Source organism: Sminthopsis crassicaudata, chromosome 2 (genome assembly GCF_048593235.1).
Source record: "Sminthopsis crassicaudata isolate SCR6 chromosome 2, ASM4859323v1, whole genome shotgun sequence".
Taxonomy (NCBI): Eukaryota; Metazoa; Chordata; class Mammalia; order Dasyuromorphia; family Dasyuridae; genus Sminthopsis; species Sminthopsis crassicaudata.
In genome coordinates, this window is record NC_133618.1 from 166,579,103 (window position 1) to 166,605,409 (window position 26,307).

Sequence of the window (26,307 nt, forward strand, 5' to 3'; positions counted from 1 at the left end):
CTTGGAATCAGGAAGACTCCTCTTCATGAGTCAAATTCAGATACTTATTTTCTGTGTGAACCTATGAAATCACTTCACCCCGATTGCCTCAGTTTCCTTATCTGAAAAATGAGCTGGAGAAAGAAATGACAGACCATGCTAGCATCTTTGCCAAGAAAACTCCAAATGGGATCATGAAGAGTTGGGTATAACTGAATCAAATGAATAAAAGGGAAAGTAGAAAAAAACAAAACAAAACAAACAACAACAACAACAACAACAAAAAAAACGAAAGGCCATGTGATTTGGAGAAGGAAAACAATACCAGGGAGAAGGAAATAGAAGAGGGAAGATCAGAGCATCAATCATGCTAATAGAAAGAGCACTGGATTGAGAATCAGAAGGCCTGGGTTCCAAGATCTTTTACTGACATCTACTTTGTGTGACATAGACAAGTAATACTAGCTCAGCCATTTATGATCTAGCAAGTCACTTAAGCATGAGTTTTGGATGAAATGGCTTCTAAATGTCCTTTCCAGTGCTCAATCTACGGTCCCATGATCATCTATCAAATAAAAAAGCCTGCTGCTTTCAGCTTTGATTGACTTGTCACATTCTTCTTTGAAATTCCTATAAATTCTAGTAAGGGATTCTGAAGAGATAACTTAGGCTTTAGTAAATATTTTCTTCACAATACAGGTAATATACATATTATTATTAGTCCCATTTGACTAATGAAGAATAGGCACTCAGACAAATGGCAGATTGTTGTCCACGCATTTTAGTTGCATTTGATTCTTTCTAATCCCATTTAAAATTTTCTTGGTAGAAATATTTCCTTCTCCAGTTCATTTTTCAGATGAGGAGCTGAAGAAAAAGATAACTTGCCCATAAATCACACAGCTATCAAGTGAGGTTGGACTTGAACTTAAGAAGATAAGTCTTCCTGATTCTAAGCCCAGTGCTCTATACACTGTACCACCTAGTTGCCTTGACAAATGGCAAAGTAGGAACTCAAATGTTCCTATGACTCTTTTTTTACTATACCAACCCACTTTTCAAGAGGTTCCAAATAATGTACAAAATAAAAAATACAGGCATAAATACTATGATGATTTTATTTATAGATTCTCTTTTTCTGGAGTTTTGCAAGTAAAATATTCCCTACAAATCAGTCCTTTACTTGCACCAAATCCCACCCTACAGAAGCAGATCATATCAAAATTGCCTGATGCATGAGACACAACAATTTAATAAATACTTTACAAAAATAATGCAGTTTTTTTCTTAAAACATTAAAAACAATTTAGGATCCATAGCCCCAAGCCCTTCTTTAAACAACAACAATTACTAGCCAACTGCACAGCAAACTGGGAGCATATGGGGGGGAGGGAGAGGAGAAAGGTGAAGTGACATAAAAATAAAACAGCGAGTTTTATTTTCTATTCATCTTGTTCCTTTTTCAAAAAAGTGCTATTTCCTTCTGAATATTCAAAATTCCTGTAATTTCCAGGTCCTGCTAAGGCATGGATAAGAACTCGAAGTTTTGGTGCCTCTCTGGCTTTTTCTAAATCATCAGTAAACAAATATTGACCTTATACTCCAGAGGCTTTTGATGGCATTGCAAAAACCAGGCCCCAGATTTACCATGAAATGCCAAACTCAGCACTAATTTGAAACAAGGGGCCTATGGAAACCTGAACCTCAAGAAGGTGCCTTAGGACTAAATAATATTTGGTTTGAGGTTGTATTTCTTTTTCATTTTTGGCATTTGCGGATTTTTTAAGTCATTAATATTCCCTTTCTCTTTTACTTCCCCAGGACAATTCCTTTCTCTATTCTTAGAGATGTGACTAAATATTTTTATGAATATAGCTCCAGAGAAAAGGTTATGCTTGTCACATTCATATTAAATAAGTTATATATAAAAACTGTCTATAATGTTTAAAACTTTTAACCTTTTTTCCCTTTTTCCTTCCCTATACTCTGAAATACTGGGTCAAAGCATGAGTTTAATCATTCCAACTACTTATTCCTGCTTATTTTCCTGGCTTACTTTTCCCCCCCTTTCTACATAGGTTTGATCACCATATACATTATTTTCAGTATGCATAAAAGGGTATGTATGACTTCATATAAAAAGGCTCATGGCTCTATGCATGCCCATTCTGTAACTTATGGAAAATACACATGTATTATTATATACAAATATACATATATACTATAAAGAAGTAGATTAACCCCATTTCAAGCAGATCAGTGCAGAAAATTTGTTATCACAGGTGCTAGGTATAGAATTATTACCTTCCCCCTCAAGGCTGAATAGCCTCACCCTTTTAATATTCCCTAGCTTCCTGGAACTGCTTGTAATAGTCTTCATCAGAAGGGTTTTCTGTACATTTTTGACCATTGTTTGGAGGCCGGGCTTCATTATACCTGCTCCAGTCTCCTTTGCAAATTATCCAGGGCAAAATGTCTACTTTGTAATGGAGCTCTGCAGAGAACTCGATGCTAATCAGGTTTGGAGTCCCAGCGCCTTTTCCCCTGGTAATGAGTTGCATATTGTCATCATAACAACAGTGCTGGGCTGCCAGTGTTGTGCTTTCCAAGGAGAGCATGGATCTGATGCAATATCGGGCTGTAGGCTTGTAAATGTCCAGCTTCTCCTTTGGTCCACTTGCATCCTTCCAGCGAAAGTCTTTCCGCTTATTATGGTCAAAGATCTCTGCTGTGCTGTAGGCAACTTCCGTTGGATAGGAACAAGGGCAACTAGGAAGGTCATTGATCACTTTATGCATATACTTCTTTAAAAACTCACTCTTGCAGCTCATCCATCTCTCACAACTGTCAGTGTCTGAAAAAGGCAAAAGGGAAATCATCTGATCACATGCAGAACCACATGACATATTACATCTAGTCAAGTTGTTAGATGAATTAGGAACGGAATGGGCAGGAATAATGAATGAATGAATGAATGAATGAAAACAAAACTATAATTGGGCATTCTTATTCTCCTGCAAATCAAAAGGTGTTTGGAAAATTCCTTTCTTTTACAGTGCTTACTTAATTAAACTCCAAGCATTGAACATGGAGTGACAGAAAAGTGGAAGCCTTGAAGCCCAAGCTCTGGTGATGATGCTTTCATTTGTTTAACTGCATCATCTTGGTTAAGTCACATAGGGCTCATTTATATGCATAGCAAATATTTAGTGACACTATGACTGATAAAAAAACAAACACATGCATATAAATGTATACATATGTGTGTGTGTGTGTGTGTGTAAAATGCCTTATAGTGGGAGAAATAAAACATGTGTAGCAATAACTAAAGTACAAGGTAGAAGGAAAGTGCATACACCAAAGGCTATGGTAGGTCTAAGGAGAGAGGGATTGCTCCTAATTGAAAGTAAGCAGGGAAACCTTCATAAAAGTTGGAGTATTTTGAGATGACTCCTGGAGGATGGGAATAGAAATAGGGGAAGAGAAGTGTAATATAAGTTAAGAACCGAAATATAAAAAATTAAAGGAATAATAAATAGTCTAATTGACTGGAGCATGGGCATGGGCATATAGAAAAGTACTTTGCAAGTAAATTTTAGAGGGAGGGCTTTGAATGTTAATCTAAGAATATTGATTTTATTTGGCAATTAATGGGGAACTTATTGGATGGATTGGAATGAAGAGAGCTAAGAAGACCAGTCAGAAGGTTTGGGACAGTGCCTGGCATTCAATGAATGCTAATTAAGTTGAAGGATATTTTGAAGCAGTTGGTGAGGGAATAAATAGGAACCTAGGGACTAATTATGTGGGCAGCTGGAAGGGGAAAAAGGGAAGGATGTGAGAGACACAAAGGTAAAATCTATAGGATTTGACAACCAATTGTAGGAGAGGGGTCAGAAAGGAGTCAAAGGTGATGTTAAAGCTTGGAGCCAACATGAAAGGTAGAAAGTTAGTGCCTTTGACATAAATTTGGATGCCAGGAGGAAAAATTAGTTGGAAGAAAGAGTCTGTTCTTCACCTGTAAAGTGAATGGGGCTGCATTAAATGATTTCGAAGGTTCCCTCTAGCTTGAAATTATGTGCTTTCTATGGTTTCAATTAGCTACTTGAGTAATCAGAGTAGATGATAGATCCTATGAATTACACGTCTGGAATGCCACTGAAAATTTTCCACTGAGGGTCTGTACTTCAAAAGCAAAACTAAACTACATTCGGAACACCATCAGAAAAGTCCAAATGGAAGGGTTTGCTTTTTTTTTTCCTCCAGAGAGAAGTTTCCAGAAAGAATGAAATGTAGGATTGTATACTTAGAACATGCATGGTTTATGTTGATTTTCCTTTCTGATGAAACTAGGCCAATATATTAAATTATATGTCTTTGGACATGTAGTTAAGTAGATTAACAGGATTGAGTCAGCAAAGAATTTTTAGAGCCAATAGGGATCTTAGAGATCACTCAAAATATTACCTTTGCAATCCTACTGTAGAGACTTTAATTTTCACTAGAAAATGCCTTTGGAGTAAAGCACTGTGCCTTTATAGAGCTCTTGTTAAAAAGAAGTTTATTGTATGGAATGATAACAGGATGATACTTTGAATGGAGAAGAAAATAAATCTGTAGACAGTTAAAAGTTCTATATTCTTCACATATTTGCCTTTTTTTCCCCTACCAGTCCTGATTTTTGTAGTCCTTCACAGAGAAAAGATGCTAAATAGAATTGGATGCATCTAGACATTTGACACCTAAATTATAGTATTTAGTCAATGATTGTCAATCATATAATAAGGAATATTGGTGGAAAGGAGACTGTATTGAGGGGAAGTAAAAGAAGAAAAATAGAACTAGTACATATATGCAAATATATTCCTCTTATGGGGTTGATAATGCTATTATCCAGATAGTCTAAATCAGTACTTCTTAAAACTTTTTCCACTGGCAACCTCTTTTCACTCAAAAAATTTTTATGTGACCCTGGGTATATATTTAAAACAGGTATACAAATCAAATACTTATTGATAATAAATCATAATTTCATGACCCCCACATTCAGCTGAAAGATCCCATATGGGGTTGCAACCTACAGTTTAAGAAGTTGGGTTTAAAAGTCAATACACAAACACAAATACACATGGGGGTGTTTGCTTTGGCCTAAAGAACTATTTTGATGCTCGTAATTTCTCCAATTCAATGGCTAAATAAATCCTCTTCTACCTATTGACCATAAATTTCATAAGATCATAAATGCAGGGCTAGAGAGAGCTTAAGGTCAAGATCCGTAGGCCCTGAAAAACTCATTTGGGAAGTTTTTGAATCTTTTCTAGCAAGAATAAAGCTCTGATTTGGTAAAAACTCCACTACAGAGCTGATGGGAAAAGGTATAATGTTTTGAAGTGGGGCTTTCTGCCAGTTGGCAAAGTGATGAATGGAAATGGAAAGCAATACTCTATTTCTGAAAAAAATATCCATTTAAGGAATTAGAGACCTATAAGAAAGGATATTTCCTCCAGGCTAAATTTTATAGTGCATGTTCATGACAATATTTCGAATCTGTTTCTAAGACTATTTCCTCTGAGTACTAGAACAATGAAATTATGATAATCAGTTTTCCCTCCTTCAGGGAGCAAAAAGTCTGAGGTAAGGAATTATTAGTTGCATTTCATAGATGGAGAAAATGTGGCAGAGAGAGTCATACCAGTTTGGTAGAGCCAGGACCCCTGATTCTCAAGTCAATGGTTTTTTTTTTTTTTGCTTGTTTGTTTGTTTTTTTACTTGCTGTATGATTGGTATTTCAAATTCAGCAAACATTTATTAGGGATTTAATATGCATAAGGCATTGTGTTAGGAATAAAGATAAAACAACATAAAATTATTGACCTCCAGGTGCTTTCTTTCTGGGGGATATGATGTTAACATGAGTAAATGAAGATAATTTGAGGGTAGTAAGGCACACTAACAATTAATGAAGGTCAGGGAAGATTTATTGCAGATATTACCTGATATGATTCTTGAAATAAGGATCTAAAAAGGTGTGCAGTCGCAGCAAGGATGGGATTGGGTCACCAATATAGGCAAAGGCATTAGGAGAGGGAACCACAAGAAGATCAGTTGGGTTGAAATGAAATAATATAGAATGTCTGAAAGGATAAGTCTGGAACTAAATTGATGCTGAAAAATTTCTATTTAATCTTAGAGGTAAGAGAAAATCAATGAAACTTCTTAAGCAGGGGACCAACATGGTCAGACCTGTCCTTTGAAAAGCTTATTTGGGAAGCTGTGCAGAGAATGTATGAGAGGAAAGAAACCAATTAGGAGGTTATTTCTATAGCCCATGTGAAAGGCAAAGAGTTTCTGCATTAGAATGGTAGAGTAGAGAGAAGGGGTAGGATTCAGGAGCTATTATAGAGAAAGAATGAATAAGATTTGACAACTGACTGGTTACAGGGAGTGAGGGACAGTGAAAAATTATGGATAATTTCATGATTATCAACTAGGATGACTGGAAGAATGATACCATCTTCAACAGAAAAAGGGAAGTTTAGAGGGAAGATAGATGTGGAAGATGATGAACTGTACTGAAAACACACTGATATAGGGTGGATATCACAATGGAACTGGCCAGTAGGCAAAAGGTGATGTGGCACTGGAATAGCACAAAAGAAAGTAGAACTGGAGATATATATATATATATATATATATATATATATATATATATATATATATATATATATATATATATATATTTATATATAAGAGTAATTCCCATAGAGATAATTACTGAATCTGTAAGAGCTGTTGAGATCATCATAAAAGGTACCGAAAGAAAAAAATCCAGGATAAAGTCAAAGGATCCTAGCAAGTAAGACTGAGACTATAGTAAAAGAAAACCAAATTGCATAGAGAACTTATCATTGCACATTACTACCTATCTCCCCAGTTACAGTATTAAGATTTTTATCCTTAGTCTGGAGAATCTTTTTGAATGATAATTTTTCTTCTATCACAACCTTGAATGAAGTGATAGCATAGGATAAATATAAATTATGTCAAAGAATATGCCCGTAACAATTATATCACCCAATTGATGATGTATTAGGAGCTAATTAATAAGTGCACAGTTCTAGCCTATGCATGCCTTTTCCTTTTACCTTCCACCTGGCTGCTGCTCATTTGAGGCATCCTAGCTGGAGGCAGGGAAAGTAACTTAAATTAAAAAATCAATCAACATGGTGACTGATGATTAGTTCTTTTTAAGATGTGGTTAGGAGAAAAAGGTGAGGATAAATGGTTGAAAGAATATTTCATGCTAATTGTTACCAGTTACTAAGGTTAATTAAGACCTGGGAATTTGCATATTCCAGTACTTGATTTCATATGTTTACTTACTGATTTCTTCAATTCCCTTGCTTGGGAAAGGAGAAAGTATTGCAGAGCTAAAGCAGCAAAATCTGGCATCATCCTTGCCCAGACTTGGGACTTTTCCTATCCTCACCAGCTCCCCATCCCATTCCCAGCATGGAAATGGACTGGGACAGGGAGCCAACACTTTCTGGCTCAAATATGAATCCTGTTATTCTCTTCCTGAGAATGTGTATGGAGAAGAAATAATTTTCTGGAAGAACTGGGCCCAGTAAAAGGAAAATGAGGTCTTAAAAATGAATCCAAAGATGGTTTTGCAAATGCAGAAAGGAGAAGAAAAGCTAAATCAATATTAGGATGAAAATCTTACAGCAACTTACCAACTTCAAAAAGTTTGGTGGCGTTAAATTCTTCACTTCCTGCAAGCAGGCTTACTTCTGTGGCAGCCGTCCGAAAGGTGTCTTCAATTCCTAAACACAGACAGAAGGGCATATTTTTTCCAGTTATATGAAAAAGAGAGGCAGTTTTTTTTTTTAAAAAAAAGTCTAAACAAAGATCTTTTTGTGCTCTATGTTGCTTTATTGGCATGAATTTGTGGTAAGAGAAAAAAATTAAAGGCACATATAACATAAAGTATACTAAAACTAGGATATAGTTTATATTAAAAATTGTAACATTATTCAAATAACTCTGAACCAGTCCCCAAGGAATTTCCATCTTGTTGGTTTTTCTGTAGTGTGAACCCAAGGCAAAATGGTACCTGGGGGTTAAGGTGGAGAGACAGAGAGGGTAAGGAAGTCAGGGGAGGCCTAGAATTTTCATAGAATACTCAATGTTGAGTATTCTATGTACTATGTACTATGGTACTATATACCAATACAAACAGATATATACTTATATATAAAAAAATTTCACCTTACATATATTTATAGCACTTGATGGGGAATAAGGATGATGTAATGTGGAAAATATTGCCATTTTGAAGAAGGAAAAAATAGAAGGTCTATTTGTTTAAAAGAATGGTTCAAAGTTATTACACAGCTAGTAAATGATAGGTGTGGGACTAGAACTATATATCTATATCTTTATAATCTCTTTTTTCCCTGAAGAAATATAATTTCTTTTTACAAGGCTACTACTCCCTAATTACTTTATCTTTGCTTAAATTGAAGATATTAAGGAATACCACTTCCAAAAGAATCAAGTTCAAGACAAGATTCCTCTTTCTCTTCTGAAGATTGATGTAGTTTTGAAAATTATTATAAAATGTTTCTAGCCTGCAAAGTATCTCTTTGATCTGAAAAATTCTGTACTGAACTTTTCCATGTTTGCCAGCATCTTCCTGTCCCTTGCACATGGCTCTGCTTACCTCTGCTATGGCTTGTATGACTAGGCTAAGGGAATCTTTGAAACTTAGAACTTGAAGAGACATTAAAGGTTATTTAGCTCAACTTTCACCTGAATTGTCAACCTTCTGTTTAACCTAACTACCAAATATTTTATTCTGCTTAAACATACTAGTTTCTGAATGGGAACTCCCTACCTTAATAGGCAACTCATTTCCAGTTTTGAATGGCTCTAATTATTAGGTGGTTCTTCTATATTTTGAGTCTAAATCTATCTCTCTGTGACTTCTAATCCGTCAGCTCCTTTGGGTTTAACTATCATGCCTATGAAGATGACAGATGTGTGGATGGATAGATGGATGATATAGATATTTGTGAATATATTCTGTTCCTGTTTATATCAGTCCTCCTTTACCAACTGCCTAATAGTCATTTTAAACTGAATGGCCCAGAGGAATCTTAATCACATGTCCAAAAGGGAATTCATTTTATTACCCTTCAAAAACTTTCCTCTTCCAAAATTCCCTATTTCTATCAAAGACACCATCTTCTTTTAGTCTCCCAGGTTTTAAACTTTGGCAATATCATGGACTCCTCACTCTTCTGCCTGCCCTTCACATATCCAATCCAAGTCTTGCCATTTTTACCATCACAACACCCTTTGAATCTTATGCCTTCTTTCCATTTGCCAGATTACTATCTTAGTTTGGATCACATCACCTCTCATCTATTTTTCTAATGGCCTCCTAATTGGTCTTCCTGATTCAAGTCTCTCATCACTCCAGGGCTTGGTTACCACACTGTTACCAAAGTAATTTTCCTTATATGCAGATCTGACCATGTAATTCTCCCTCATATATGACATTCCATCTCCTGTATCTGTATCTCATATCTGGAATGTATCTCTCCTGATCTCCATATTAAAGAATACTATTCTTTCAAAATACAGCTTAAGGGCCACTTTCTGAATGAAACCTGCCCTGATTCCACCCCATTGCTAGTACACTCTCATCCAAACTAACTTAACTCCTTGGGAGATATTTATCTTATTAATTTGATATTGAAGATGGATGTATGTATTTTATTTATATATGTGTGTATGCATATATGTATATATGTATCTATATATATATAGAATACAAGTATTATATTATATTATATATCTTATTTCCCCCCATTAGAATATAAATTCTTGTGGGTAGGGATTATTTCATTTTTTGTACTTGTATTATCAACACTTAGCATACTTCCACGCATATACTAAGAGCTAAATAAATATTGATTGATTGATTGATTGATTGATAATTCCAGTACTACTTGATGGAAATTCATAAAGTAAGTCTGGTATTCTGCAATTTGTCAAGTTCTTCTATAAATATACAATCCCACAAAAAAGGAAACCAAAAGAAATCTTCACTATCAGTAGGCATTTATTAAATGCTTACTATGTGCTAAAATTAGGGATACAAGAAAGGCAAAAACTGTGACAAGGAATTCATAGATTCAAGAGGGAAATAACATTCAAACAAACAACTGTGAACATACAAGATTTCGAATACATATATATATATATATATATATATATACACATATATGTATGTACATACATAGACACATACACACAATATAAATGGTAGATAATTTCAAAGGGAAGGCACTTGAGGGTATAGAGAGCAAGGATGAGAAAGAAAGGTGTCTTGAAGAAGGTAGGATTTTGAGCTGTTTCTCAAAAGAAGCAAGAAAAACCAGAAGGGATGGCATCCTAGGCATGGGGACAATTAGTGAAAAGGCAGGAGCTTCTGGTGTTAGGAACAACAAAAAAAATAAGTATGACTGTACCATAAAGTACAATGAAGGGATCTAAAGCATAAGAAGATTCGAAAGGCAAGAAAGAATCAGATGGTGATGGTCTAAATGCCAAACAGCATTTTCTGTTTGGTTGTAAAGGTAATAGGGAGCAGTTGAAGTTTATTGAGGAGGAGGGTAACAGATACATAAATGTGCGGAAGATGGATCAGAAAGAGACTTGAAGCAGAGAAACCTATTATAAAGCTATCATAATAGTCTGGATGTAACATGGTAAGGTCTGGCATGAGGTAACAACTATCTAAATGGAGATGAAGGGGCATATAAGAGAAATGTCAAAATAAAAGTGACAAGACTTGACATCAGACTGGATATATGGGGTGAATGTAAGGGAGGAATAGAGAATAAAACCTAGAATGTGAATGTGGGTGACTAGGAGGATGGTGGTAGTGATGCAGAAGATCCAACAAAGGGGACTGACAAATAGTAGTTCAGGAGTATAACATAGAGAACAGCATCAAGAAACCCTAGAGGGGAGAATGTCTAGGAGAAGAGGAAATTAATATCAAAGTCTGCAAAGGGCAAGAAGGATGAGGACAGAGAAAAGACTATTATATTTGGCAAGCAAGAGATCAATGGTAACTTTGAAGAGAGCAGTTTCATTTGAGTCCTCCATTTCTAACTTCCTGTACTCTGTCAAGATATTTGGAGATACTCTGCTTCCCAAAGCTAAAACCCACCAAACTGTTCCTTGAGGTTGGTATAACAACAATACTTTGTACTTATCCTCTAACAAACTGTATTGCTTTGACCAGCACCAGGCAATCAATAACTGTTTAGATTAGTTGGAACTCCCTTTATTTCCCATGGACCTAAGAGCCAGAAACATGTGATGTGCTGCAATCTGAAGTCATCCTTCATGTCTCCTAAAATGCTACAATTTCTGAATGCCTGTGCTAGTGTAACCAAACCAGAGGCTGCTGCACTCCTGTTCCTGCTACACTAACTCTGGTTCTCTACACTGCTCTACACAAGGCTCAACAACTTGACGTAAGACAATCTGGAGACTATTCCCACAGGAACTCAGGAATACTTGTATTGTCCATGCATGAGCCTGCAGTGGAAACTGCTATTCAAGACTCAAGAATGACTGTGTTATGGTCCAGTACCCTTGTGTGTTAGGATTACTAAGTGAGAACTGAGGTTGTCTGGACAGTGACAAGGTGAGAATTCAGGTTTTCTGGACAATTACAAGGTGAGAACTCAGGTTGACTTGATAGAGGGGGCAAGCTCATTGGCTGGGGTGGTTCTTCCCAGAAGCCCTTGCATTATCCCACGCCCATTCTCTGGGAGAATAAAAGAGAGCTCTCAGAGAAAGAAGAAGACTCTTGCATTACATCAGGCCTGACGGGGCTCTCTGCAGGAAGGGAAGTCACTTCTAAGGACAAGAGTAACAGCAACTGCCTGGAGACACGGTTCACTACAGGAAGAAGAATCTGTCTGAGAGATTTGAGTAGAAGACACAGCAGATCTCTTCCCAGAGAGTGATCCGACAGCTTCTGGAGACGATAGCTCGCTACATTTGGCGTCCACACGTGGGGCAAGGACTTTTGCTTATCCTGACAAGAGGAGCTAGACCAGACCTTTGCACTTGTGGGTTTTTTTTTAAATATATATAAACTCTGCCTTTGTCCCAGTATGTTAACCCCTCCTTCTCAAGAGAAGTGGGGGCTTCCATTTGTAAGCATTCTCCTCACTTTCAAATTAAACTTCTGTCTAATTTCTGCTCTCTTGTTTTTAATCTTCTTCATGTGGCTCCAGTCACCCACAGGTTAAATTCCATTTCTAGTCCGTATAACAAGTTTGACTTAAATTTTTGAAAAAGAGCAACAAAGTATGATATTTTTTTTGAGATACACTACCTAATTTTCATTTGATGAAACTTATTTCTTTTTCAAAACCTCTATAATACATTGATAAGAATTGATTTTCATAATGGGTTAAAGGTTAATGTTTCTCTGCCTTCTATGTTAGGGCTTTGCTCTTGGTTTCTTTCCCATTTTATCATAAAAAAAGAAGGGCATGAAAAAAAAGGGCTGAAATTCAACAAACCAAAGGAAAAAAACACTGGTTTCATTGAGTTCTTACAACAGTTCTGCTACTAACTAGTGGGCAAATTATTTAATTTCTCTAAGCCTCAGTTTTTTGTATGATGTAGGGCTTGATTTAGTTTATTTTTAATGCATTTTTCGCAATCAGTAAACATTTTCCTTCATTCTTCTGTAACTACTCCCCTCTCCAACTGAGAAAAAGGATAACATCTTATATAATTAGCTAAAATCTTAGATTAATTATCAATTTCTGAGAACAAGATAGATTTTTGGATGAGGGAAATGGAGAGAGGTCAAGGGTGATTTTATCTCTGTTTGAGGTACTTGGTGAAAATATTTCTTCATACAATAGGAGAGGGCTAGTTAGGATCTTAATAAAACCACAAATTTAGAGCTGAAAATTTAATTCCATCCCTTAATTTTACAGATTTGAAAACTGAGACCCAGAGAAGTTAACAAAACTAGTATCTGAGGCAGGATTCAAATATAAATATTCCTGATTCCATGTCGAGCACCTTGTGCGCCATTCCACTCAGTTGATAGAATTTTACAAGAACCTGACTGCTTTATTTGATCAAATGAAACAAATATAAAAACATATGTAATATAAAAGGTTTTACAAATCTTAAAATGCTATAAAAATGCTAGTTATTGTTGTGATTGTTATTATAGTATATAAAAATTGATTATGGATCTGGTCTAATAGGAAATATGTACTCACCTAACACATTTTCTAGCTGATATGAAATGTTATAAGATGAAAGTCTATTATACATACTAAATTGTTTGGTAGTTTAATTATGGTGGCTGGTAATGTTTACATGGTTAATTCTGGTTTAGAAGCTAAGAAAATTAATCTAGGCCTAAAGAAATTATGGAGTCATGTGATCAGAAATAACTTCTAAAAGTGGCATCTTTCCCATAGAAAGGAACATATTATTTTCATAGTCACTTGAACATTTTCCCTATTTCTGAATGCCTCCAGAAAAAAAATTAAGAGAAATAGAAAAAAAATAATCTGTATATTGGTGTTAGTATCTGTAGCTCTGGGGAAGTTCTCTACCCTTAAAAGCACAATCATAGGAAGGAAGAGGAATTACATTAAAGAGAGTGCAAAAATTGGGCAAGGAAGCAAAGCATTTTCATTGGCTTCTAAATTTTTTCAAACCTATATAGTTAAAAGGGATTTCTTTCCTCATGTCCCATACATAGACACACCATATAGATGCATGCATGTGCACACACACACACACACACACACACATACTTTTTTTCCTAATATGCACATTCAATACTAACAAACAAATCTTTTTTTAAATTTCTCCTCCAACTATAACTTTTCATTCAAAGTCCCAGTCTCTCACTTTTGTGAATAGGACTTCTGAATTCAGGAAAAAAGAAAACTTCTAGTGAAGGATTTTCTTTCCTTGAAATTCTGCCCTTTAAAAATTTTATCCTCTTAGAGCTGGGAATTTCCCAAAAAGAAGCACATGGTAATATTTACTCAGAAAGGTTATCTGGTGATGAAGTGACCTAAGAGTGGCAATACAAAATGAGACAAAATTGTCATTAATTACCAATTGTCTACAGAATGGTTCTTCCTTGTTACTTTGTTGGCATCTCAAACTTAGCATGTACAAAATGGAACTCATTTTCTTCTTAAATCCATATCCTCTACAAACTTTATTTCTATTGAGGGCATATCTATCCTTATTAAGAGTCATAACCTTGGAGCTGTCTTTAATTCCTTTTTCCTCCCTTCTCCCATATCAAATCAGCTTCCACATTTGCCCTCACATCTCACATCCATCCTATTTTCTTCCATTCATACTACAACCACCCTAATTCAGTGTCTCATTATCTTTTGCTTGAACTATAGTCATAGCATCCCATCTCTGAAATTTTATCATGTCATGATAAATAATGAGAGGAACACATTCAGAGAAACCTGGAAAGATTTGTATGAATTGATGCAGAGACAAATGAGCAAAATCAGAAGAATACTTGATATGTGCTGTCAGAGAGGTGAGAAATTAAAGGTATAGAGTGAGACATATTTTTGGACATGGCCAACATTGGAATTTGTTGTGTTTGACTGAATATTTGTTACAGGAATTTTCAGTGTATATTGGCAGGGGAAAATATGAGAGAAAGAAAAAAATTATTAATTGAAAAAATTGTTTAAAAATTCTTTTCTCTGCTTTCAATCCCTTCCATTTCAGTCTACTCTATATATAGCTCTCAAAATAATCTGTCTAAAATTTAAGTCTAACCATTAGGTCATTTTCTTGATCAAAAACATTCAGTGCATCAGCATCATTGCCTACAACATAAAATATAAATGCCATGGACTGGCATTTAAGGCCTTCTTGTCTACCTCATTTAACATTCAGGGCTGTCCTCTTCCTTTCCTAACTCCTTGTTATCATTCTCCAGCATTTCATCTTTTACTTTGGCCTCTGATGAAGAGTTGGTCCTCTGTATTTGTCATTTCCCCTTCTAATTTTTTTTTTAGAAGTTTGCCAGAATTGTCATTCCCCGCTCTATCTCCATTTCCTGCTCTTATCTCCTCCTTTTTTTAGCTAAACTCTTTGAAAAAGCACTTAACAGCTCTATTTACTCCTTTCACTCTTTTAACTTATTGTTCTAAACTTGTATTACCAAGTGTCTTTTAGATCATTTGAATTAAGTGTCCCATAGGCCTCTAATGCTTAGTATGTTCAAAACCAAGATCATGATTTTTTCCTTTCAAGTCTTCTTCTCTTTTGAACTTCCTAAGATCCATTATTATGCAGGGTACTACCATCTTTTTTTTTTTTTTTAATATATAGTTTAACATTTTATTTGTTAAATTTTCCCAATTACATATAAAAATTTTAACATTAAACATTTGAGTTCCAAATTTTCTCTCTTCCTTCCCTATCTCTTGAGAAGTCAAGTAATATGATACTGATTACACATGTGAAGTCATGTTATACACATTTCCATATTAGCCATGTTGCAAAAGTAAACACACACACACTCAAATGCAAATAAAGAAAGTATGCTTCAATCTATACTCAGAGCTCATCTATTCTTTTTGGGGAGGTAGATAGCATTTTTCATCATATGTTATTTGGAATTTTCTTACATCATTGTCTTAATCAAAGTATCTAAGTCCTTTACAGTTGATCATCCTTACAATATTGTTATTTCTTTAGGGCACTACCATCTTAATAGCTAACATTTACATAGAATTTACTATGTGCCAGATACTGTATTAAATACTTTATAATTAATTACTATCTCATTTTATCCTTACAATAATCCTGGAAAGTAGATGCTATTAATATTATTATTTTTCTTCTTCTTCTTTTTTTTTTTTTTTGGCTCAGGCAATTGGGGTTAAGTGACTTGCCTACGATTACACAGCTAGGAAGTATTAAGTGTCTGAGATCAGATTTGAATTTAGGTCCTCCTGACTTCAGGGATGGTGATCTATCCACTGTGCCACTTAGCTGCTGCCCCCCCTTTTTAATAGAAGCTAGGTAACTCCCCCAGAGTTACACAGGAATAAATGTCTGAGGGCAATTTTGAACTCAGGTCTTCCTGATTCCATTGCTCTATCCACTCCATCAGTTAGCTGCCTAATCTTCCCAATCACTCAAGCTCATAACTTCAGTCTCACTGGATTCCTAACTCACACTCATTCTAACAACTACATATTTAATCTTTTGTCCAATCTTCTCATTTTACCTTCACATCTTCCCTTATCTAAATCCCTTCTTTTCACTTATACTATCTTGGTCCTTATCTTCTCCCCTGGAATAGTACATTAGCTTCCTAACTGCCTCAAGCCTATAACCAGTTTTCCACAATACTACCAAAAGGGTTTTTCTAAAAGATAGGGAATTGTTACTTCCCTCTTCCAGAAAATAAAAGTAAGTCCCTGTTGCCTCTGTACACTTTCACAAATTGTTCTCCGTGCCTGGAAAATGCAGTTCCTTCTTACATTTGTTTCTCAATTGCTTTTCTTATCAGTGTCTTACAGATTCTGAAGTACAAATGCTCACCCTGAAAACTTAATAATCAGCTCTAGTAAGACTGCAGTCTCACTCCAGCACTCCCCTGGGTCCCATTCCTCAACAAACCTGGGCAGTTTGGACGGTCACATGTTCGAGACTCTGTGGCTGTACAGGCGTAGCCACAGGACCTGGTTCGCTTCTGATTGCCACTTCCACAGGTTACACTGCAGACAGACCATGGGCTCCAGTCTCCTTCCCCATCAATGTAATCTGGATGGAATGAAAGGAGATGGCCTCTGAGGCTAGGTGCAGACACTGACACACATGTTTAGACAACTGGCCTTGTACAGAGATTCAGATTAGCCCGCAGATTCTCTGCTGGCTAATTTCATACTTACCAGGGACCACAGTTGAAATGCCACTGGATCAACTGGAGCCAGAAATATAGTATCTGGCATTTTACTTTTTACTAAAATTTCCACATTCTCATGATAGCAAAGAATCATAGAACTTTAATGATGGAAACAGCCTTAGACATCATCTAATCCAACATTTTCTTTTTACAGATGAGGAAATTGACGTTCAGACCGATTAACACATAGGAGGACAAATAGTGGCAGAGCTAAGACAGGGGCCCTGGGATTCCTATTTCAGTGAGCTTTCTGCTCTGCCCAATGGTCTTCATGATTTCTACTCAGTTCATCTTTAATTTCTTTCTAGTTTTGAGCCTTGGAGCCTCTGCTCGTTTGAAAAGGTGATCTTAGTATATAGAGATATTTGTGTGCTTTGATGAAAAGATAATAAAAAAGTATATAAAATTAACAAATCATTGGAGTTGCACAGGGCAAGAATGGAATCCACATGTTTTTACCTGAGATTTAGGCCTGGTGCCAGCCTTAAAGTCGTCCAATGTTCCTAAGGGCAGGACTATTTCAAAAAAGCAATTCTCTCCTTTTGATTTTTGGCAGCTCAGAATTTTTACCATTAAGCAAGGTGAAGAGGCATTTTATGGTTATGTCCTGATCTCTGCCCATGAGAAGAAAACACCACTACCTCCAACGGAAGATTCCCTTCTCTTCACCTCTCTAATAAAAATAATTTTTCTAAACTTTGATTCTTCTGTTATTTAGAATAAAGTTTTCTAATCATATAATGAAAGCAAGTATTTAAAACATCTTCTTGCAATAGATTCAGGCTATTTTGGTCTCCCTTCTCTCTCTGTCTCTGTCTCTTTCCTATACCTACTTGTCTGCATTTACTTATTGACTTCATTTTCCTTATTAAAGTAAAAATTAAAGTGTTTTGCAGGAACAGAGTTAAGGAACAAACTTGATATAATTAATGGTAAAGTAGACGCACCTGAACCCTGGCCCTGACACTTACTGGTTATGTGACCCTAATGGAGTCATTTAACATACAAAGGTTAACATCTTATATTTAGATCTCTCTATGTTCTATGACAGTTTTATGAACCTCAGTTTCTTCAACTGTAAAATCTAGAGTCATTGTGAGGTAAATCCTGTGCTATAAAATGTGAATTGTGATTAATTAGTGATTTTTTTCTCTTCAAAATCCTGGGTTTTAGAATCAGAAGAGGCTTTGGGGATCAACTAGTCCAGTCCACTTATTTTATAAGCCTAGAGAGATAAAGGAACTTGTCTATGGTTAAAGAGTGCTGAGTTTGGAATCTGGAAGACTTGAATTAAAATCCAACCTCAAACACTCACTAGTTGTGTGACCCTGGGCAAACCACTTAATCCCATTTGCCTCAGTTTCCTTATCTGTAAAATGAGCTAGAGAAGGAAATGGCAAACACCTTCAGTATCTTTACCAAGAAAACCTCAAATGGGATCATGAAGAGTTAAAAATGATTGAAAAATAACCACCAAAGTCATACAGATAGTAAATAAGAGTCAGGATTCAAACACATTTCTTGCTCACTTTAACTAATAGAACCCTCCTATGAACATCAGCAGTGTCCTTGGGGAATTAATATTGGCACAGTTCCTCTTATGTCAGACTGAATATCCAAGGGCAGTGCATTATATACAAATTTTTGTGTACCCACATAAATATGCATATCCACAGATCACATAATTTTAACTTTTTTCATAGCATTTTTAAGGGGAGAGCCATATTAAGTCTAAGTTATAGCTAGAATTTTTAAAATCCATAAAAAGTGGCTAGTGGGAAAGTCAGAAGTAGCCGTAAATCACCTGGCTACATCAATTGTATAATAGGTGCTAGTCTGGGATTCCTGCCTTGGGACGCCTGTGTAAACTTTAAGACCCTCCAGTGCATTCCAATTGGATTGCAGGGTCACTGAATGCTCAATACCCAACTAAAAATATTTTTCAGCATTTGTCATTTAGAAGAGCGTCAACTTGTAATTTTTCTTCTCTATTAAATTGAAATAAATTTGTTTCTTAATCCTCTGCAAAACTGGAATGGAATAGAATAAGCATTTATGTAGTGCCTACTTTGTACAAGGCATCTGCCAAGCACTTTATAAATGTCATCTAATTTGATCCTCATATCAATCCTGGGAGACAGTTGCCATTATTATTCTCATATTATAGATAAGGAAACTAAAGTAAACAGAAGTTAAATGATTTGCCCAGGATCATGCATCTAATAAATGTTGGAAGCTGTATTTAAACAATCTCAGTTCTCTATCTACTTTGTCCTCTAGCTGCCTGTAAAATTAAAAGTGTTTTGTTCAAAATTCCAAACCATTTTGGAAAATTACATTGGAACCCAAGTTCAAATTTTATTGCCTCTTTTCCTCATTTATTGTATCTTTTCCTCATTTGTTGTTCCTTGTGAATTCATCTATTAAATCTAGATTATAAAATTATGAAAACATCCTTAAAAATTTCCCTTCCCTTTGAGAAATAGAAGATTACAGAGCCATTTATCATCCTGGTAAGTAATTTCTTCTTGACCTAATTTTAAATACTTACAAATGCAGTTCCTTTTCAAATATCTTTATATTTTTCTTTACAAAATTAAATATAGAACATTTATATAGTAATATGCATAATCATTTCCACCAAAGATTAGCAATCTAACACCCTCCTGAAGAGCAAAAGGCTTCTGCAGCTTGCCGTTGTACATGAATATCAATGAAAATACAATTTTTTTTGGAGATCATGCTTACTGATCACAAATCTTTGTTTAAAATAGGGAATTCACATAGGGATAATCTTTCATTTTTATAGTGAGTTATATTTTTCAAAGACAACACTCATATCATTTAAGTAATAAATCAAAAAACACAGGAAAGGAAGAAAAACAGGCCACTTTAGAATAGGATGTGACTTTTGTTTCACAAATGCCTTTTAGAGATTAAAAAAAAATCAGGGTGTTTTGGGTACCAGATTTTTATAAGTTAGTTTCAGTCTCAGTGTTGGGGCAGCTGAAATCATTTGATTCAACACACCTGATGGGGAAGAAATCACCCAAAAGGAAAAACAATTTGATATAGTAGAAAGTTCACTGATATTCAAGAAACCTGACTCTACTACTGTGTGATCGTGGGTAAAGTGTTTAACTCTCTCAGTTTGCTCACAAGTATAATGTTCTCAATGATCTTTATATTTCCTTTTAGTTAACATGTTCTGTTATTTTATGAGCTTTGGGTTGGGAATCCAAAAACCTGTCTCTACCATTTAGTAGGTTTGTGACCTTGGACAATCTGCTAAATCTTATTTGGGCTAATGTTCTCCATCTGTATAATGGAAGTTTTAATACTTATACAAGTAACAGAATTTTTATGAGAAGTGGATGAAATAATGTATGTAAAACTCTTAGTGAACTTTATACTAAAGAAATGGTAGCTACTATTATTAAGATAATTAAGCTAATAATTGTGAAAGTTAAATGATTCTTACTAACAGGGAAAATGAGTTACAGAAGTACAAATGAAAAAAACTTAGGAAGGATATCATCATCACTTCTTCAGGTTTGTGATAGAGAAGAAAAAAGCCAGGTGTCATCTAACATGCACCCTAGGTCTGGAAGGAGCAGATTTTGTGGGGTTCAAAGGAAGGCTGAATCATAAGGACTAAAAATTCTACAAGTGAAGTCAGACCAGGAGGGAAAGGAAACTCAACAATGAAATGCTCAAGACACCAAGGGGAAGTGGTTTTGATAAATATTTTAAAAATTGGAGTTTTCTAGCAGAGGCTAGAAGACCACTTTCTAGGTATGTTTTAATGGGATTTTGTGTGTGTGTGTGTGTGTGTGTGTGTGTGTGTGTGTGTGTGACTTCGAATTGTCTGAAGAGATTAATGTAGATGGATATGGATCTCAACAACCAAGTTAGGTTTTGTTTCTTTTGTTTTGAAAAAAAATTAGATATAAGATATGAAAGTAAAGGCAATTACCATATAAACATATGTCATGTCAGGAATGGTAAATTCAGAATGATCTAAGGCAGCTCAGGTAAAAGACAAAGAGAAGAGAGTGTTTTATTTTCTTGTGTTAGATAAAAGAAGGGAAAGAACAGTTTTGGGAGATGGATGGGATGATGATAGCCTGACAACAGAGAAAAGGCAGAGTTGCTTAATTATTATTGTGATTCTCTTTTTCTCTGCAAAGAAGAATGACCTTTGCCCTGGAAATGACATGCAACAATGGATATTATTTCATACATATATATATATGTATATATTACTTAAAATAAATAAGTAAATTTATAAGAGAACATCTGACAAATTTAAATCACCTGAGTAGGGTAGTGTTGCCACACTACTGATGGTTGTGTTTACTGAGCCACTGGCAGTGATAATTTTGAAAGTGACGCAGAATGGAAGATGTAATATCAAATTGGAAAAGAGAAAATATTCCAATTTCTCCCTCCTCCCCAAATTATCCATGTTCTAACAAATAAAGAAAAGAAGGAGGGAGAGGGGGGAGAGGGAGAGGTAGAAAGAGAGGGAGAGGGAGAGAATGGGTAAGGGAGGGAAGAGGAGAAAATTATTTATCTAGAAGTGGATAGCATTTTTCATCATGAGTCCTTTAGAACTGTAGTGAATCATTGTATTGATCAAAGTTCCAATTTTCAAAAATATGGGAAAAGAAAGGAGATAAGAAACCAAAGACCAATGAATATATCTTTGAATCCTGGAAAAATTCTAGCAATGACTATTAAAGAAATAGGTAATAGAAATCTGGAAAAGGAAGTAGCTTTTGTAAAGAGCTAGTGAGTAAGGCTTTATCAAGAATAAGTCAAGCCAGAAAAACCTTATTTCCTTTACTGAGTTTAGGGTTACTAAGCTGCTACATATACAGCTTACCAAGATTTTGCCAAAACTTTTGCTAAAATTTTTCATACCATTCTTATGAAAAAGATGGACAAATGGGGACTAGATGATAGTTAGTGGATCTGGATCTGATTGAATGTCTGGATTCAAAAGGTAGTCATGAATGATTCAGTGCCTGTTTCAGCAGAAAACCTCCATTATTGGCCCCCAGAGATTTATGCATGGCTCTGTAACATTACAATAAATTGGATAAAGGCAGAGGTGAAATGTTTACCAAATTTCCAGATGACGCAAAGCTGTTGGAAAAGCCAACATACCAACTAAATAAAGTCAGTATCTGAAAAGATGTTTATAAGCAACAACATTGGGTTCAATGTGAAAAGAAATTCAATAGAGATAAAAAATAAACTCAAACACTTTGGTTAAAACCACCCCCACTACATTACAAATATAAGATGGGGAGCCATGGTTAGATAGCAGTATCAAAAAAAAAATTGAATTTTAATGGACTTAAAGCTCAATATTAGCAGTATGGTATGGAAGCCATGAAAGCTATTACAATCTTGGTCTTCTTTAAGAAAGTTACAACTTTTAAGAATAAGGAGGCGACAGTCCCATTTACTTTGATTTGATCAGACTACATTTGTGTTATTGTATTCTGGACACTACAATTTAGGAAATTACATTGACAAACTACAGTGCTCAGAGGAAGGCAATCAAGATGATAAATGGTCTTTTATTCCATGCTATATGATAATAGATTGAATGGACTAGGGATGTTAAGAAGATTTGGAGTGACATGATGGTTTTTTCAAGTATCTGAAAGACTGTTGTGTGGAAGAGGGTTTAGATTTGTTCAGTTTGCTGGCAAAAAAAAAAAAAAAAAAAACAGAAACAGGAAAAATGGGTGGAAGTTTCAATGAGGAAAATTTAGCTTGATGTCACGAAATAGTTCCTAACAATTAGATCTTTCCAAAAGTGGAATGAGCTTCCAAAAAAAGTGGTTAGATTTCTTCTCATTGGAGGTTTTTCAGCAAACTGGAAATGGTTGACTATTTGTCAGGTATGTGATAGGAAGATTCCTTTTTTGAGATTTGCATTGAATTTAAAAGATCCTGAGATTTCTTCCAACAGCAGAATTATGTGCCAAATGCTATGCAATACATCTTATAACAATTATTATATTATGAAACCATGTCTAATTGTAGAATGCTATACACCTATATATCTTTAGACATATTTGTGAATCTCTACTTTGTATCTCTTGCCCTACACTGAGGCTTCTTAGATCTAAGTAGAAGAATCCTCTTATTTAGTTTATGGTCATGTGTCTATAACTAAAATGTTAAAAAAAATAAAGATTACCTGTCAAAACTTTCAGAAAAAATTACAAAAAGTTAATGGCTAGATTCCTATCTATCATGGGCAGCTGGATAGCACAGTGGACACAGCACTACTCCTCTAGGAGTCAGGAGGACCTGAGTTCAAATCAGCCCTCAGACCCTTTATATTTATTAACTGTGTAACCCTGGGCAAGTAACTTAACTCTTATTGTCTTGACAAAACAAACAAACAAACAAACAAACAAAAAAACACCACAAGAATTATTTCACTTTTGTCAGCTATTTGCTTACCTCAAAACTTCATGAATGGTTCTTAGGTCAAAATCCCTATCTATAAATTTCCTCAAAGATATAGAGGTTAATTAAAAATAATTAGTAAATCACTTTACCTAGTGAGTCTTTCCTTTCCTAACCTTGGACAAGCCCAAGGTGTTGAAACAATGATGAGTGTTATGGTCTGAAACTATTAGAATTCTGAGCTAGATGAGTTTCTTCATCCTTTTTTTTCCCTCTGTGTCTCTGGAATGTATTGAAAGCTCTTGGAGTTATTCTAATTATGAGCATTCTAAGGGCATTTTCAGGCATTAACATTTCTGGCTAGGAGACTTTTTTACATTTTCTTTGAAAACCTGAGGAAGTCATGTTTGATGAAGTATTAGTTGACATGGGGATGCTTTGATGTTGGGATATATCGCATTAATAATAGGATATGAAAAAAGTGTTAAAGGAGCTGGATATTATTTATAATAAATCTATTTCTTATGATTGCCTTTATGGATGTGGAAAAATTATTAAACTTCTTTGGACCTCAGTTTCCTTATCTGTACAACAAGGAGGTTGTTCTAGATAGTCTCTAGCTTCCTATTCTACTTTGAGAGCCTGTGAAATTAACTTTAGCCTCAGGTTTTTATACCTAGAAACTCTGAATTTATAACTTTACAAGATAGTCTCTTTTTTACTAATTGCTATTTTTATTTTAGTAAGAAAATAAAATTATTTTATCTTTATATCATCTATATAACTTCTCCCACCTCATAAGCCACAAGCCATTTCTTTTTATAAACTTGGTATTGTAATTTTTCTTTGAAAGCTTCTACAGTGATCTGTGGTTGAAGTCATTTGAGTTTTGATGACTAAAATTTCTGCCCATCTTTCAACACTAGCTTAAGTCCCATGGCAACCAAACCTTTCCAATGGTGCTGGTCTTCATTTCTTTCCTCCTCTTTAAACTACAGTTTAAAACACCATTCAATGTAACATTTGTAATATTCTGGTGTTTCTTTATGTTTCAGTAAGAAATCATGTTGTTTGAAGGCAGATATCTATCTTTAAATGCTATTATATTCTTCATAGCACCTTACATGTCAACTGAATGGTATATGCTTTATAAATACTTGCAATTAGAATTAAGCATTATCCATTTGTCTTAGTCTGTGTAAAGTGGTAAAAACAGAACTTTGGGATGAGCTATTATAAATCTTGCCTTTGGCTGCCAATCTGAAAAGATAAGTTTTCTTTCCTCAAATATTTCAGTACAATGTAGAAAAAAATGTTCATATATTGGATAGGAGGGATATGAAAAGGCAGTATTTTTTCTTTACAGATTAGAAATCCACATTATCCATTTTCTTAGATGAAAAGACATAATTGATCTGAAGTTATATACGCCATCTTCTCTTTGTACCAATTTTTTCACAAGAAATGAGAAACCTGGTGAAAGTTTTGTTTAAGAAATGTTTTATCTAAACATTTCAGTACTAAATATGAAACCAGATGAGACTGAATTATAGCACCTTGACTACCTGTGTTTCCTACATATGTATATCTCCTTATGTATTCTCCACATGTATACATTCTCCCCTTTAATTCTGAATGCATTTGAGGGGGATACTGTGCTATAGAGAAAATATTTTGTTACTACTTTCTTACTATTTTCAGACAGTAATTAGGCAACCAATTGCCTGGCTAATTGCCATAGGAAATGAAAATAAATGTGGAGTTTTTCACTTTACTGAGGACTATTACTTGCTGTGCTAGAATTAATATGTAAGACATATACATACAAAAAAATTTTAGGTAACATTCATCTACTAGCAATCAATGCAAACTATAATATAGTATGGCCCTGGCAAAGAAAGAAGTAGAATGAATTTTCTTCACTAGTTCTACTGTAACTAAATTATATTTAACATGGGTTTTTACAGTAAGAAGTTATCAATTTAGTCCTTCATCTTTAGATAGGAAACTCAATTTTACTTTGAAAAACAGAACAAAACAAAACAGAAACAACCCTAAGAACCCCTAGCTAAACAAAAAATACTTCCATCATAGGGTAATTGGTATATATTTTAAAATTGAAATCTTACCAGAGAAATGTGGCTTGCTAGTGTCTCACTGGGGCTTCTGTTAAGTTTAGTCTTTATGAGGTATGTTTCACAAATGAACAAAAGCCACATATTGTAAACTGTGTTTTACTTGGCTTTGTGTCAATAATGTCTCATCATTCTCATTTCCTCCCCTAAATAGTTGTATAACACTGAATGAAAACTCACCATATTCTGGCTGTTCTTTGGTTTCAAAAGTCCGATGGCTTGGGGCATGGCGATCCCATCCCCTGGGGGGATTGAGGAAGTTGCTATCTTCTGTAGTGCTATCAAACTTGTAGTCCTGGTCACCACTGTTTACCCTTGACAAGGTGGAAGACCTCTGCCACCAATTACGCCAATCAGGTGATGGGATTGGCCAGCTGGGCTTGTTTTCTGGGTGCAAGTCTTTCTCTGACTCTGTGTCTGGACCATCAACAACCTCTATGGTAACCTGGGGGATTCAAAGCATGCAGAGAGTGAGGGTTCATTATCCCAACTCACATCTCTAGGGAGTTAGGGTCTTGGGAGACTGTTGTAGTAGGAAGAACAATGGTTTGGGAATCAAGAAACTTGAGACTTAGCCTGATATATCTCCTAGTTGGCTGAATTTGGGCAAGTCACAAGTTTCCTCACTTATGGAATCTCCCAAATCCCCTGGTAATAAAAAGTTTGGTGTTTTAAAAAACTTGCTATTGCAGAAAGAAATGAATGAGGAACACTTTATTAGGT

The 26,307-nt window shown here is 35.2% G+C and overlaps 1 protein-coding gene across 2 annotated transcripts in view; it reads right to left on the bottom strand.

Annotated features, from left to right (window-relative positions):
• Positions 1-1,083: 1,083 nt before the first annotated feature.
• ISM1 (isthmin 1) overlaps positions 1,084-26,307 on the bottom strand; it is a 100,381-nt gene continuing 75,157 nt past the window's right edge. The window contains exons 3-6 of one of the 2 annotated variants that reach the window (XM_074287851.1): positions 25,765-26,029; positions 16,729-16,872; positions 7,716-7,805; positions 1,084-2,833 (exon numbers count right to left, since the gene is read on the bottom strand). In XM_074287851.1, coding sequence (XP_074143952.1) covers positions 2,316-2,833; positions 7,716-7,805; positions 16,729-16,872; positions 25,765-26,029 — 1,017 coding nt within the window. In that variant the 3' untranslated portion in view covers positions 1,084-2,315. The remainder of the gene's footprint in view (positions 2,834-7,715; positions 7,806-16,728; positions 16,873-25,764; positions 26,030-26,307) is intronic. The other variant, XM_074287850.1, reaches the window with a different exon arrangement.